Here is a 13,252-nt window from a genome sequence, read left to right as displayed (position 1 = left end):
TGATATCTATTACTATAATGTGATGACAACAACATAATAGAAAGTGAAAAATTATCCATCTAGTTATCCATCTCCTTTAAAGACCCTCTAGTAGGCTACAGCAACCAAATATCTTCAAGATCAAACTTCACAATTTCAAACTACCAGTTCTACACAATACTGTCGAAGAACGATATTTAAACCACACCCTAAAAAAAAAAAAAATGCAGAGGATGTCTTATACTGTGGTACTGTTGAAATTTAAAGGAAAAAAAAAAAAAGGTCTTCTGTTGGTCAACTTCATCTTAAGCAACCCAGCATGCGGATCTAACACTTGTGGTTCACTTCAACAGTCAAAGGCGTCGTGTGATGTGATCAGCATATTTGTAAACTCTAGATAAAAAAACATATTTAAATGAAGTAGGGTACCCATTTAATAAGTGCTGAGCTCAACAGTTGGTTGTGTCTAGTAAAACGGTTTTGCTTCAAAGCTCAAGGTAAAAATCTATCCGTGTAAACAAATCTGAAAAAGTAATTTGCAGTGCAAATTGGATAAAGTTTAAGTATAAAAGTTTTATCTAAACGGCACATTATCTAACAATCTCAACAGTTATGGACATTAACTCACAACAGGAACGTATGTAGAAATAACTAAAACTTGAAAAACGAGCTTCGTCCTGTGACAGCGTCAACGCACGTCAAACGGTACAACTAAAACTTATAAAATATCAACCTTCCTACCTCTTAAAATAATATGATTTACATGGACACAGACAGAAACACAGTAGGTTAGTTCATTTTTTTAACCAATAAGCGATGCACCAACATCAAGCACCTGCTGACTATTGTTAACTGAGTAACTTACCGTACTATTTTGATCAGCCAACCCCATGGTCTCACTGTTTGGTGTTTGAACTTATTCCACGTAAAAAGAACAAATGCACTTCTATACTTTGAAGTTAAAATGTTTCTAACTGTTTCCTCGAGTGAGCGAGATGTAAACCGCGTCTACACTTCCTGGTCTCTAATTCAGTCTTTTTCCTCCAGCGAACGAGTTTGCTTTGGTCCACCTCTCTAGCCACTCTCCAGAACATCCTCAAGAGGGCGCTGGATTCACGATGCGTAAACATGAGGAAACGGTCCAGCCATATTTCTGCACTTCAATGATAGTTTTGTTCTCGCAAGGCTAGACAGACCAGGGAGTAATTGTACTTTTCAAAACAAAATTAAATAAAACTGCCATTTTGTGATTTTCTTTCAACATTGTTTATGTCAAGAAGTTTTATTTTTATTTATTTTTGTAAATGGTTTTAAAAATTTTAGGGCAGAACGATTAGACTCTTGTGAAGGAAACTTTTTTTCCACCAATGTAACAATTGGCTCCACCTAAATGCCTCAAGCATTACATGCATTCACGTGGAGCAGTATAGCATTCCAAAATGACATCATACTAAACAAAAACAGGTAAACTATGCAATACTTTGAGAAGTTTTATTTTTATGAATCAGATGTAGATGTGTACCAAGTCATAAAATGAAGTTTTACAATTTCAATAAAACTTTTTAAAAATAGAAACTGACAACAGTAACTTCATATTAACTATTACTGTAAAAAAAAAAAATTTAAACGGTTCAATCTTAAAAGCAATCATATTATCAATGCACTGCAGCTCATGTTTTTCCTGGTACATGTTTTTGAGCTTTAAATTTCACTTCAAATTCTGTGGTAGTTCCCTGTACAACATTTTTAACATGATCCTGACATCATCCTCCACTTGGCTATTCTTTTTGGCCACACATAGATATTTTACATGACATAAAAAACATAGGAAACAGCATATACATTTTGATACAATTCAAGACTGTTGTATAAAATATCTGTATCAGTTTTCAGTGGCCTTGTTTAATGACGATATCGGTCATGCCGTCAATCTTGTGCAGCTCCAAGTTCTGTTGATGGAAATAAGAGCTTTTAGATTTACAGCAATCAAATGTTGTGATAATTTAAGAGGAAACATGTTTCCTCATGTGAGCTACAAAACATTCAATGCATACTAATGCAAGACACAGATCTATAAACAAAAAACAACATTGTATTATTAATCAACAACAGACCTCCATCTTCACTGTTTTTTTTAATCATTCGATATAACAGAATACCCACTTTCTCATTAGCCAAGTGCAGAAGGGCCACAAAAGCCAATGGTACTGAGAGGTTGGTAGCCATGGTTGAGGGAAGCCTAGGGGAAAAAGAGAAAAGAAGAATGTATGTACAGTACATGCAAGAAAAATATCAATGCCAAGCATTTCTTCCATGAGCCAGAATAGTGAAAAGATACATAACACCAATTAAAAAAAATAAACTACCTTTGTACAAGATTCCTGACAGACTGGCTGAATGATTTTTCTCCAGGTACTTCTGTTGTGTCCTCACTGTCCACCTGCTAGAAATGGTCATTTAATTAAGTAATAATAATAAACCAAAAAATATATATACTTTCTAAACTTATCTAAACGCTACAATTACAAACCTTTGCTGTTTTTTCAGGACTCTCTGTAAGGAGACCCCACATAGTGGTCTTCAGCTTCTTCATGTCCATCTTTTTGGCTGTCTTGGCATAGTTTATCTCAATGGTATTTACCTAGAGCAAATAGCAAATACAGTTAAAGGCTGATTCATACTTCTGCATCGGATCTAAGCTGTAGATGGTGCATATAATGTGCAGGCTACGGCGTAGCCAAATTACAGTGGGTAAAATCTATGCGGACCACAAGGGCTGTGATTGGTCTGATAGTACCCCTCCCTCCGCATTTGAGTTTTGTGTGTTTTTTGCACAAGAAGCTTCTTCTTCTTCAGCTATTGCTGTGGTACTGTGGGTTACACAAGCAACATGCCCGTGGACACTGCAGTCTAGCGGTTTGCGTGTGTACTGCACATCGATGAGGACAATGACGCAGACGTATAAATGAAAACTGACACAGCCTACGGCGTTGAGGCTATGTCGTATGTCCGATGCAGAAGTATAAATAAGCCTTAATTCATGAGTTGTCCATCCAAAACATTTGAAGTAAAAGCAAATAATGTAGTATAGTGAAGTAACCCACCATTTCTACTCTCATCTTACCTTGTGAGGCTCAGGGACGAGACAGTCCTCTCCGTATGTAGAGATGTCTTCTGTGTCCAGAGAGAAAATGGTTGGTCTGTCTGTTTGGGAGTTCATCGGATCCTCCAAAGCCTTCAGCATCCTCACTGTCCCCTTCCTGTTAACAGAAACCAGGAACCGTTTAAACAGACCATCTGCATGAATACCCATGACATATAACAGTAGTGTGTTTTACCTGAAGCCCAGGACAGAAGTTGGCTGTGTCATTAGCGTTGTTGTAATCATACTCTCCTATGTCCTCTCCCAGCTCTCCTGATAATCTTTTCTTTCCTTCTGCGCTGAGCTGGAGTGAAAAAATAATCACTCATTTATAAAATGAACAAAATAAACGAATCTGGCAGTCTCCTGTACAGCGTTCTTCTAATGTTGTTTTTGATGTGCCACAACCTCTATTTAGTAGAGTACACAGCAATGCAGACATGAATATTGAACATTCAAGCACTTACTGTGTTGGAGGGTTTGAGGGTGAGCTGTGACAGGTTACTGGGTGGATACTGGAAGTCTGCTGGAAGTGTGGTTTTCTTATTGCTGGTGTTTAAAGCTGATTTACTAATAGTGGTTGCTGCCTGGAAATAAGCATATCATTGTCAGTTTGTCACCAAGTAATCTGCTGCTTACATTTACAAGCTTTAGCTGGAGGGATTAAATGCATAGTATGAATTGCTTTTATGAAACTTTTGTTTATTTTGGTAGTCATTAAAAGACACAATATGAGAATTAGCAAATACAAACTTACTCTAGTTGTCTTAAAGTAATTATGAAAGTTGATATCTCCCTTAAAGTCAATTACGAGAGGATTTTTTGGTGCTCGTTTCCGAGGTTCTTTGTCTGGTTTGTGATCCTCTAGACAGGATAAATTAGAAATTGGGTGAAAAATGGCACAAAGAAAGCAAGAAATTAAGAAAGTGATCAAATCCATTCTGTATTATTTGTAGCTGACTGTAACTCTTCTAGGTTAGTCTATGACTTACGCTTGTGTCCAGGTTTGAAGAGCCAGTAGCCAGGTCCGACCCAGGTGGCCATGGTCCTGGGACTGAAGTACGAGTACTCTCTGGGCTGATCAGACAACTGCAGACACATTGTGGCAATATCCACCTCGCCAATAGGAATAACGCCTCTGTTGATAACACAAATACACCTCACAGTGGATAGGCATAATTAAACATCACAGAAGACATTTTGATGCAAATTAAGTGGGTTAATCTGAAAAGACAGAGACTTAAAATACAACATGAAATGTAGCAACTATGCTAAGGTCGAGCTTAGGTTTGATGTCTAAATAAGTGAAAATGCACTATATGAAACTGTAACTCATTGTGAATAGTGTGAAACAGTCCGTTTGTAATACAACAATTAGCAAACCTTTTGTGCAATACATTTTGTAAGCACTAACCTTCCTTTCTGAGGACTCTTTGAACAAGCCTCTCTCTGTTCCTTAAACTCCTCACAGTCTCCCTGTCTGCCCTCATCCACATCTGCATCAAAATTCTCCCCAAAATCTGGAGCCACGTCCTCATCTGGCTCAATGTCTGCATTGACATCGAATGCGTGCTCTCCCTGCTTCATTTTCTCAAGAAGCTGGTTGAGGTTTGTGGTCTATATTGACAATAAGAATGAGAATCACATTTAAAAAATGTGTACACACACTAAAAATAAATAATTTAATATTTACTTCCAGCAAGGATGCATTGAATTGATCAAAAGTGACAGTAAAGACATCAATAGTGTAACAAAATATTTTTTTTAAATGATATTCTTTTGAATTTCAAAGAATTTTAGAAAAGAAAATGTATCCAAGAAAAAAAAAAAGATTCAAAACTGTCTCACCTGTTCAGGAGTCCATTGAGTAAAGGAAAAATCTTCTAAGGATGGACAAATTGGTCTGTCCTCTAGTGTCTTTAAATGACCTGGAACAATTAAAAGGAATTAAAAAGCTCCTGCTGTCAAACATCTCTGTGTGGTTGTTACACCTCACAACACATGCTATGTGCTAGAAACATTTAGGCTATGAATACAGAATATTACTTGGTAAATCCAAGAGTAAACTGTCCCAAGACTTTGAACAGTGTGTGATGTGCAAAGCCAGTTTACCTATAAATGGTGAGGCAGGAACATGCTGATGGGTCACCTGCACAGGAAGCAGCTGTGACTTCAGCAAGGTCATATGTGAAGGGAAACGCAGCTCACAGCGACTGTCTTCACTGAACAGCACAGAGAGGAATACTCCTGCTGTACTGTTCTCATCAAAGGAAGCAGCCATGCGCTGGAACATGGGATCCACCTGTGTAAAAGAATGTTTAAGATCTTCATAGTTTATGTCACCTTCAAAATTGCTAGGGATTTTCACTCAAACTTCGGGAACATTTCAAATGTATTGCGGTCTATGCAGGGTCTGAGAGCTCTTGGATTTCATCAAAAATATCTTAATTTGTGTTCCGGAGATGAGCAAAGGTCTTATGGGTTTTAGAACGACATGAGGGCGAGTAATTAGTGACAAAATTTTTACTTTTGAGTGAAATATAACTTTAACAGTATGGTTTTCTATAAAGCTACTTGGAAACAATGTGTATTGTGAAAAGTGGCATACAAATAACTTTGACTTGTCTTGACTCTAGTCATATTACTCACCTCACACTTCATCTCTGATTCAGAGAGATTGATGTTACTGAGGTTCTGCTCCACTGTCTTCTTCTGAGGTCTTTTCTTAGGCTGTTTAGCAGCCACTTGCGGTCCCTGACCATCCTCGGCTACCTCCTCCTCTTCACCATCTTGACCTGGAATGAGATGAGAATTTATTAATACGGTGCATGAACGCTGAACAGAGTATGACACGTTCATCCACCAGGAAGTCAACAACCACCTTAACCTCGCCAACCAATCCAACATTCAGCAAAAATAATATTGTTATCTTATCCATGTTCTCGTAATATTCAAGCAGACCCATGACTTAAAACAAATACTCACTCTCTTTTGGTTTGGTCTCAGATCCCAAGCCTCCTAGGACTCTGTAAGCATCCGCGTGAACTGCATCCACCCTCACCGCATAGATTTTTGTGCTGGCATCCAGGGTCCCCGCTGCTACCTGGATCAACCCACCAACACGGTTGCAATATGGTTTCCAATAATGCATGTAAACTGGTGCTAAAATCAAATTCAACGAGTTTCTACCTTGAAGTTGAGCTCTGAATCTTTCTGCTGGAGTATGTCTGCCATGTAATCAATGAGGTGTAGGCCAAATGCATTCTTTGTGGTGATTTTCTGTAAAAAAAAAAAAAAAAAAATACAAATTTAAAAAGGCAACAAATAATAGTACTGTTGCATTTAAGAAAGCAGGAAACCAGTAAAATACGGAATACATAACTATCAACTCACATTTTCAGTGGAAAGCTTGATGCAGGTAGAATAATGCTCAGATATCTGTGCAGACGACAGCTTAGGGAAAGCAGCAGGTGTGCCTGCAGTACTAAGGTAAAGAAAAAACTAGTTTGTAACTTACTCTGAGTCTGCATATAAATAATGTTGCAGCTGAACACCATGGTTCTAGCCTACCTGTGGCTACCAGCCTCGTTAATGGAGGAGTCGGTCACTCCGTGAAGGTCGATGACCCTGGATCTGCGTCTTTGACGTCTCTCCTGTTCATCATCGTTTCCCTGGATGTTGTCCAGCAGAGGTGTGCTGGTGGCCGACAGCGCGGCTTTGTGTCCTAATGCCGGCGAGGACCACTGCCGTGGCCGAGATGTCGGGGTACTGAATGCGCTCATAACGAAACTATGGGACAATATTAGCTTGTTATATATCCATACACCATTATGTAGCGTTTTCGCAAAGTAATTTACAGTCTGCTAAACAGTAACGTCACCGTTAACGTTAGCTAGTAAATCCCGCAGACCTCGCTACGTAAACACATTAAATTAACGTTTATTTAGCTGCTTCAGATAAAAACGAATATACTATAAACATATCCACAATAAAAATGTTATCTAAAGTCATACGTTTATAAACCTAAAGCGAATTTTTGCATGAAAACGCTTCCGTTATAAGATTCAACAAAGCCTTATTTGAACCTTTGCTAGCTAACGTTAGCGCTAAGCACGCTTCTGAAAACGAACGAGATAAAAATTATAAACGGTGGTATTGTAAACGTTCCTCAGATAAAGTACAAAAAACAAGTGTTCAAGTTACCTGCGATTATCTGATGATTTTTAAGCAGTACAGCTGATCCAAACTTTCTCTAATTCCGTCTGTTCAGACAACCATTTGAAAATTAGCGCCGAACGGTTACACGCGTCATCAGTGATGTCATACGTACAGACGTAAACGTCAGATTGTGCGCAAAATACTTCATTTTATTCCACAACAATAGACAATACATATTTTATTTGATTGCATTTATTAATTTAGTTGTTTCTTTAATGAAATATCCACTCAAACTTAAACTTGAATGTGAATTATAAAAATATAGCTAAAGTAATGCCATTTAACAACGTTCTCTAAATGTTCTTTATTTCAAAACGGTAAAAATAAAAAAATTAATGGATAAAATGGTCTGCTAAATGACTAAATGTAACACTGGAATTCAGTAGATAAAAAACTCGGGGCGAAGTTGGATCCACATCTAGGGGGTGGTGGAGATTGGTAGGGTAGGGGTGGTTTTAGGGATCAGGGGGTGGAGACGAGTAGGTTTAGTACGTAAAGTGGGAGGAGTTGGATCTAGATTAAACAACGCCTCCTGTATCTTGTGTTCTGCAGTGAGGACCACCTCAACGGATTTCTCATTGTCCGATAGATGGCAGTAAAGTTGTTTCTGTCCATTCTGTCCATTATTCATAGTACTCCAAGTGATTAACTGAATAATTCGAGTGACAACTGAACTCACACAATAAAAAATAAATAAATGAATAAATAAAAAACCTTTGCTTAGGTTTCCCATCTGACAGTCTGGTCCTGAAGGTCATCTAGTTACTTTACTGAAAACATCACTATTCATTTGAAAGGTTAATTCATTCTAGCCTAAATACAGGCATATGGATATTAACATATTTAATGGCCATTTTTAATTGAAGATATGTTATAGCAACACTGTGAATGCAAACTGAATGATTTAAATTAAATAGCCTATACGTTTTAATGAAAAAAAAAAAAAAACTAAGTAGAATATAAAATTTAAAAATAACACTAAACTTGGGACCACCTTTGCCAATTCTGGGTATTATTTATTGCTTGCTTGTTTGTTAAAATAAAAACTATAATTTTGACTCAATAAATGTAAAAATGTATCCACAATTCATTCATAAACAACTGGACACAAAAACCTTTAAGATCCAGCATGTACTGTTTTCCAGAGACACAAAATGAGATCAATTAACCTCGAAACTGTTTAGATTTTGTGCCGCCTATGGTCAAGAGATAAAAAAAATGAAGTTGATGGGATCTTATCTCATCTTACCCTATTCTATTCTATTCTATTCTATTCTGAATCTTTTTTAAAGTTCACATAATTTTGGCCTTTAATCATCAATAAAAAATTAATGATAGCCATTGGTGTTATAGAAGTGACCACATGGATTCAATTTTAAATGACAGCTGTGTTATGGTGAGAAATATGTAATAGAATTTAAAAAATAAATATTTTTATTGGATTGGACTCCTGGAAAAAAAGCAAAACTCCTCCATTTACCTCTATTTAACAGCAGAGTAGATAAAAGAGGTTTATCTACTATATTCCACCTTGAGGTCTGCATTGGTAACCTGCCTGGATAAGAGGCAAATACCTGCAGTGTGATTACTGTGATATATTTTAAATCGATTACTGGAGGATTCCGTTGAACCATCAAGAGAATTTCTCCCCTCCAAAATGGGAAAACCAAATAGGCAAGAGAGGGAACAAGTGTGCACATGGCCAATGTATATCATTAAGTATGGCATTTACCCACGTTGAATGTCAATAAGGCTTGCTGGTGGGATTTATTGTGAATGAGTTTGCAGATAACACAGCTATATGGGCGCACTGACCGCAATAAATAAACATAACCAGATCCACTTTGTGAATTAATGCTGATTTGGCTTTTCTTTCCTTGTTTGTGTTTTTCTTTTTACCTTTAGCCTCTCTGTCTCTTGTTTTCTTCCAATTTCCTGCTTCCTTCCTTCACATAGAACAATATAATCTCATACATAGCTCTTTCCTGTAAGCTTATAGTTGCTTAAAGAGTTTATTTTAGCCGTAAAATCAACTGATGTGTACTATTACTGAAGCAAAGCATGAGCCTACTAGCATTGACTTTGGTGGCAACACCGCTTCACACCACAGAGACCCAACTCCTGCAGTCCTGCAGATAAAGATACATATTGATATTATTTGGACTGTGAATACATCGAGGAGGGAAGGAGCCTGAAGGGCTTTCCTTTCTGAGTCAGCTAGTGGTGACCTCTGGTCAGCCTTGTGATTGGCATTCATTATACTGCATATGTGCCACAGAAAATCTCTAAGGATAAACACAGCTAATCTATTAATGCAGGAACTGATGATGAGACCACAAAAGAGTTACAGGGTGAATCAAGGCTAACAAGGTTTTCCGTAGTGCTAAGATGTAAAAATGTACAAATGCAAAATGTAGTCATAAACAAACGTAAAGGCAGTCACAGCAGGTAGGAGGAGAAGATGAAGGCCTTGAACTCCCAAGGTACAGCAGGCAGGATTTTTTTTCTTTTTTCGCCATTCTAGTGCAGTAATCCTCTGCTTAAAGGTGAAAACAGCATGGAAGACATTTCAGAACTGTTAATGACTGGCATCGTCCTCTTCTGGTGCTGCCTTCAGTTAGTCTAGGAAGAAAGCCAGATGGCCTTGAATTTGGTTTTTGATGTATTTTAGTATTTGAAGTCTTAATACAATGAACTATTTTGATATCCAGGGTTTAACCTGCTGTAAATATCTTAATATTCCCTGTTTAGCACAGTGCCAGTTACTTAAAAGCACAGACACACTGTTCTGTTTATGTAAAGTTGCGGACAGTAAGCTTGAAAGTATGAATGAACATACTAAAACATATATTAATTACATAGTATATAATTACTATATTGTTGTTTCTTTATTCTGGCTTCAGCAATTTCCTAAACAGTAATTTCCTGCTCTGCTAGTTTGTGCACTTTTTCCCTGAAGAGTTTCTGAGAAAAAAAAAAAAAAACATTGAATAGGAAGGATAGGCTGGGCTGAATTACTTTGAATAAATTAGGATCGTGTAGACTACAGTTGTTACTAAATGAAATGTGTGGTGTACAGGCTTTATTCGTCTAAGTAAAGCATTTACTGCCATTTTAAGTATGTTCATTTTGATCTGCATGACTCTGTCACAGTCATTACTGAGATAAAGAACACAACAGCCTATTCATTGCGAAAGGTTTCTCATCAGTGAATTTCCTCTCAGGTGAGGGGTACTTCTTGATTTCAGCAGGTTCTTCTGCTGTGTGTGTGCAGAGTTAATTAAGGGGGAGTCTGAGAGAAAGAAATATCATTGTGCCCCTTGTGTCCCCACCAATCAGCAGGATGCAGTTTATATCAGACACTTTGATCGTCTCAGGCCTGATATTATTGGACCATGCCGAGCTGAAGGATTGAAACAAATGAAAGTTACATCTTCCAGTTTCTACTTTACATTTGAAAAATATTGCTCTTAAATGTACATAACTTTGAGTTGAATACTGAAAATAGTTTGTTCAAAGTGTTCTATATGAAGACAAAGAAGCTTGATGATTAAAAAATATATATACTTGTACTGTTTTCTACTGTATTCCTGCTGTTTACTGTTTTAGCATAACTATTTGATTCAAAACTCAATATTGACACTGTTTTACCATCCATAACTATTTTTCATACAAAAGTCAATATTTATACTTATTATTTCAATAATCTACTTATGTCTTCTTCAGGACGAGAGAGTTGCTTTAAATAAAAGGTCTAATAGTTACTTTTAATAAACCTTGTTAAAGTAGAACAAGAACATTCTATTATTATTTTTAGCATTAATGTTACGACATAGAATAACTTTAGTAGCTTTATTTTTTCATATGAAAGATACTTGTTGATAGATTTTATTTTTATAGTGTTTTTTGAATGACTGTGATTTACTGTGCGGAAACCTTTGAAAAATCATAGAAATGCTTCACCACAATGGTCAGTTATTTCAGTCGGCTTTTGTGAGTTTTGGGTGGGCTGTAATTCAGGTTCGTTCAGCTCTCATCTTGCTCTTATTTCTACTTTATTCAAAGGAAATTGCATTCCGTTTTAGGTAATAGAAATCCAGGTTGAGGGAAGATCTCTCTGCACAATCTCTTCATTCTTGACCTATGAAGGGGTAGGTTGATGGGATGGGTTGTGCTTTTTGGGACGGAATGACACATGCAGACACATATAAGCACATGTGCACTCTCTATTTCGCAGTCTTTTCCATTTCATTTTATGTATATTTTCAATGCATATAAGGCTGAGTTGGTCTACAAGATATTTCCTTTCTGCCCAGACACACTTCTCTTAATCTCGTATTCTCCCTTTGCTACTAATCTCATTATGAATTCATACTGTGTGTCCGGTTATTAATGTGAAAACATCGCAGCCAAATTCGAGACATTTAGGCCTTCTCCACATGAATGCAATCACTTCACTTTTCATTTTGTCCCCAAATAGCTGCCATTCTCCTTTTAGTTTCTATTTATTTCATTCACCTTACAACAGTCCTTCCAAACTTTTTTTTACCACTGAGTTTAAACTGAGTTTACCACATTATGCATTAATGTTTACATTATTAACTGGATAATTTTACACCTCTAAGTCTGATCCTTGCACTGCAGTTTGATATATGTTAAATTGTGGGCTTATTCAGTGAGTGCTCTAGAAAAACAAAAACAAAAAATGAACAAATAATGCTATTATAATGCAATTACAAGCACTCAATCAATCGATCTGTCTGTCTGTCTGTCTGTCTGTGTGTCACTGAGACCTTCATTATTATAGTTTTCTGGCAAGATGCACTAAATCAAAGGTGTATGCAGGGCCGTAGCTAATGGGGTAAAAGGTGCTGACGAAGGGGTCACCCTGTCCCTCTCCTGCTTTGAATGATAGCTCAGAAAGCGCTTTGCGGGAGCCAACAGTAGACAAATACTGATAGATGGCAGGGATGCTGTGAGGAGGCACGCTAAACGTTTTGGGGATCACAAACACGCATTGCCACTATCTGCCAAACACTAACAAAATCCAAAAGCAAGCTCCCCAAAAATGACCTAGGCAACGGGAGCAGCTTCAGCATCCTAATTTTCCATCCTGAAATTCTTATTTGAAGTCTCATTGATTAATTTCACTAAGAGCTTCTCTGTTGCACTTCAACACTCATGTTTTAGCTCAGGTTTGGATGCAATCGATCCAGTCCTTCATGTGAAGGAGCCTTTGAAAGTGTTTATTGCATCCCATCATCCACCAAAACCGGCTCGCCAAAGGAAAATCTAAACAAATCAGCCCTGCTTAGTCTATTGATTAACATAACATGTCAAGGAGGATCTGGGGTTTCTCATTAGTTTTAGAGCTATCCATTAAATGCAGGCAAATATAGAAAGCCAAATAAACATAATTCAATATTAGATCTTTTACAAACGTAAATGTAAATGTGAACATCACAATGAAGACTGCAGACGTCAATCAAGCCCTACGAGACAAGAACTTTTAAGATAAACATACATATTTATGACTCGTTTTTAGAGATAATATTTGGTTGCTATGATTGCTTGTTTAATTTTATGTTTCTCTTTCTCTCTTTGTTTTCCAGCCTCATGGAAATCATCACAGTTAAAACACAAAGTTTATAAAACTGTTTCTTTAAACACAGTGTTTTAGCATGATATGTTAGTGCTTCATCTTGAATATTTTGTCTATTAAAAAAAAAGACTGCTGGTACATGTCTCCGTAAATTGGTAAATACCTGTGTTAAATCTTTTTTGATGCCATTCTGGGATTTAATTCATTTTGTTCCATTTTTGTGACAAGTTGAGTCTGTGCCGTCTCTTAATCTTTCATGCAGATATAATAGCACATTATCTTTGTGTGTGCACAGATGAAGAACTTAATCT

General features: G+C 37.0%; 1 protein-coding gene across 1 annotated transcript; it reads right to left on the bottom strand.

Annotated features, from left to right (window-relative positions):
- Positions 1-1,456: 1,456 nt before the first annotated feature.
- On the bottom strand, positions 1,457-7,445 carry LOC113079185 (condensin complex subunit 2-like). Its single transcript, XM_026251391.1, is given in 19 exon segments — positions 1,457-1,928; positions 2,143-2,218; positions 2,346-2,422; positions 2,510-2,620; positions 3,104-3,194; positions 3,196-3,239; positions 3,318-3,425; positions 3,589-3,708; positions 3,879-3,985; positions 4,114-4,259; positions 4,536-4,738; positions 4,970-5,049; positions 5,234-5,423; positions 5,771-5,916; positions 6,107-6,224; positions 6,311-6,400; positions 6,515-6,605; positions 6,692-6,910; positions 7,325-7,445. Coding segments are annotated over 18 exon segments (2,070 nt in total). The 5' UTR covers positions 6,904-6,910; positions 7,325-7,445; the 3' UTR covers positions 1,457-1,868.
- Positions 7,446-13,252: the final 5,807 nt, after the last annotated feature.

The sequence above is a fragment of the Carassius auratus genome, unplaced genomic scaffold, assembly GCF_003368295.1.
Source record: "Carassius auratus strain Wakin unplaced genomic scaffold, ASM336829v1 scaf_tig00027283, whole genome shotgun sequence".
Classification (NCBI taxonomy): domain Eukaryota; kingdom Metazoa; phylum Chordata; class Actinopteri; order Cypriniformes; family Cyprinidae; genus Carassius; species Carassius auratus.
This window is presented reverse-complemented; position numbering and strand designations above follow the sequence as displayed.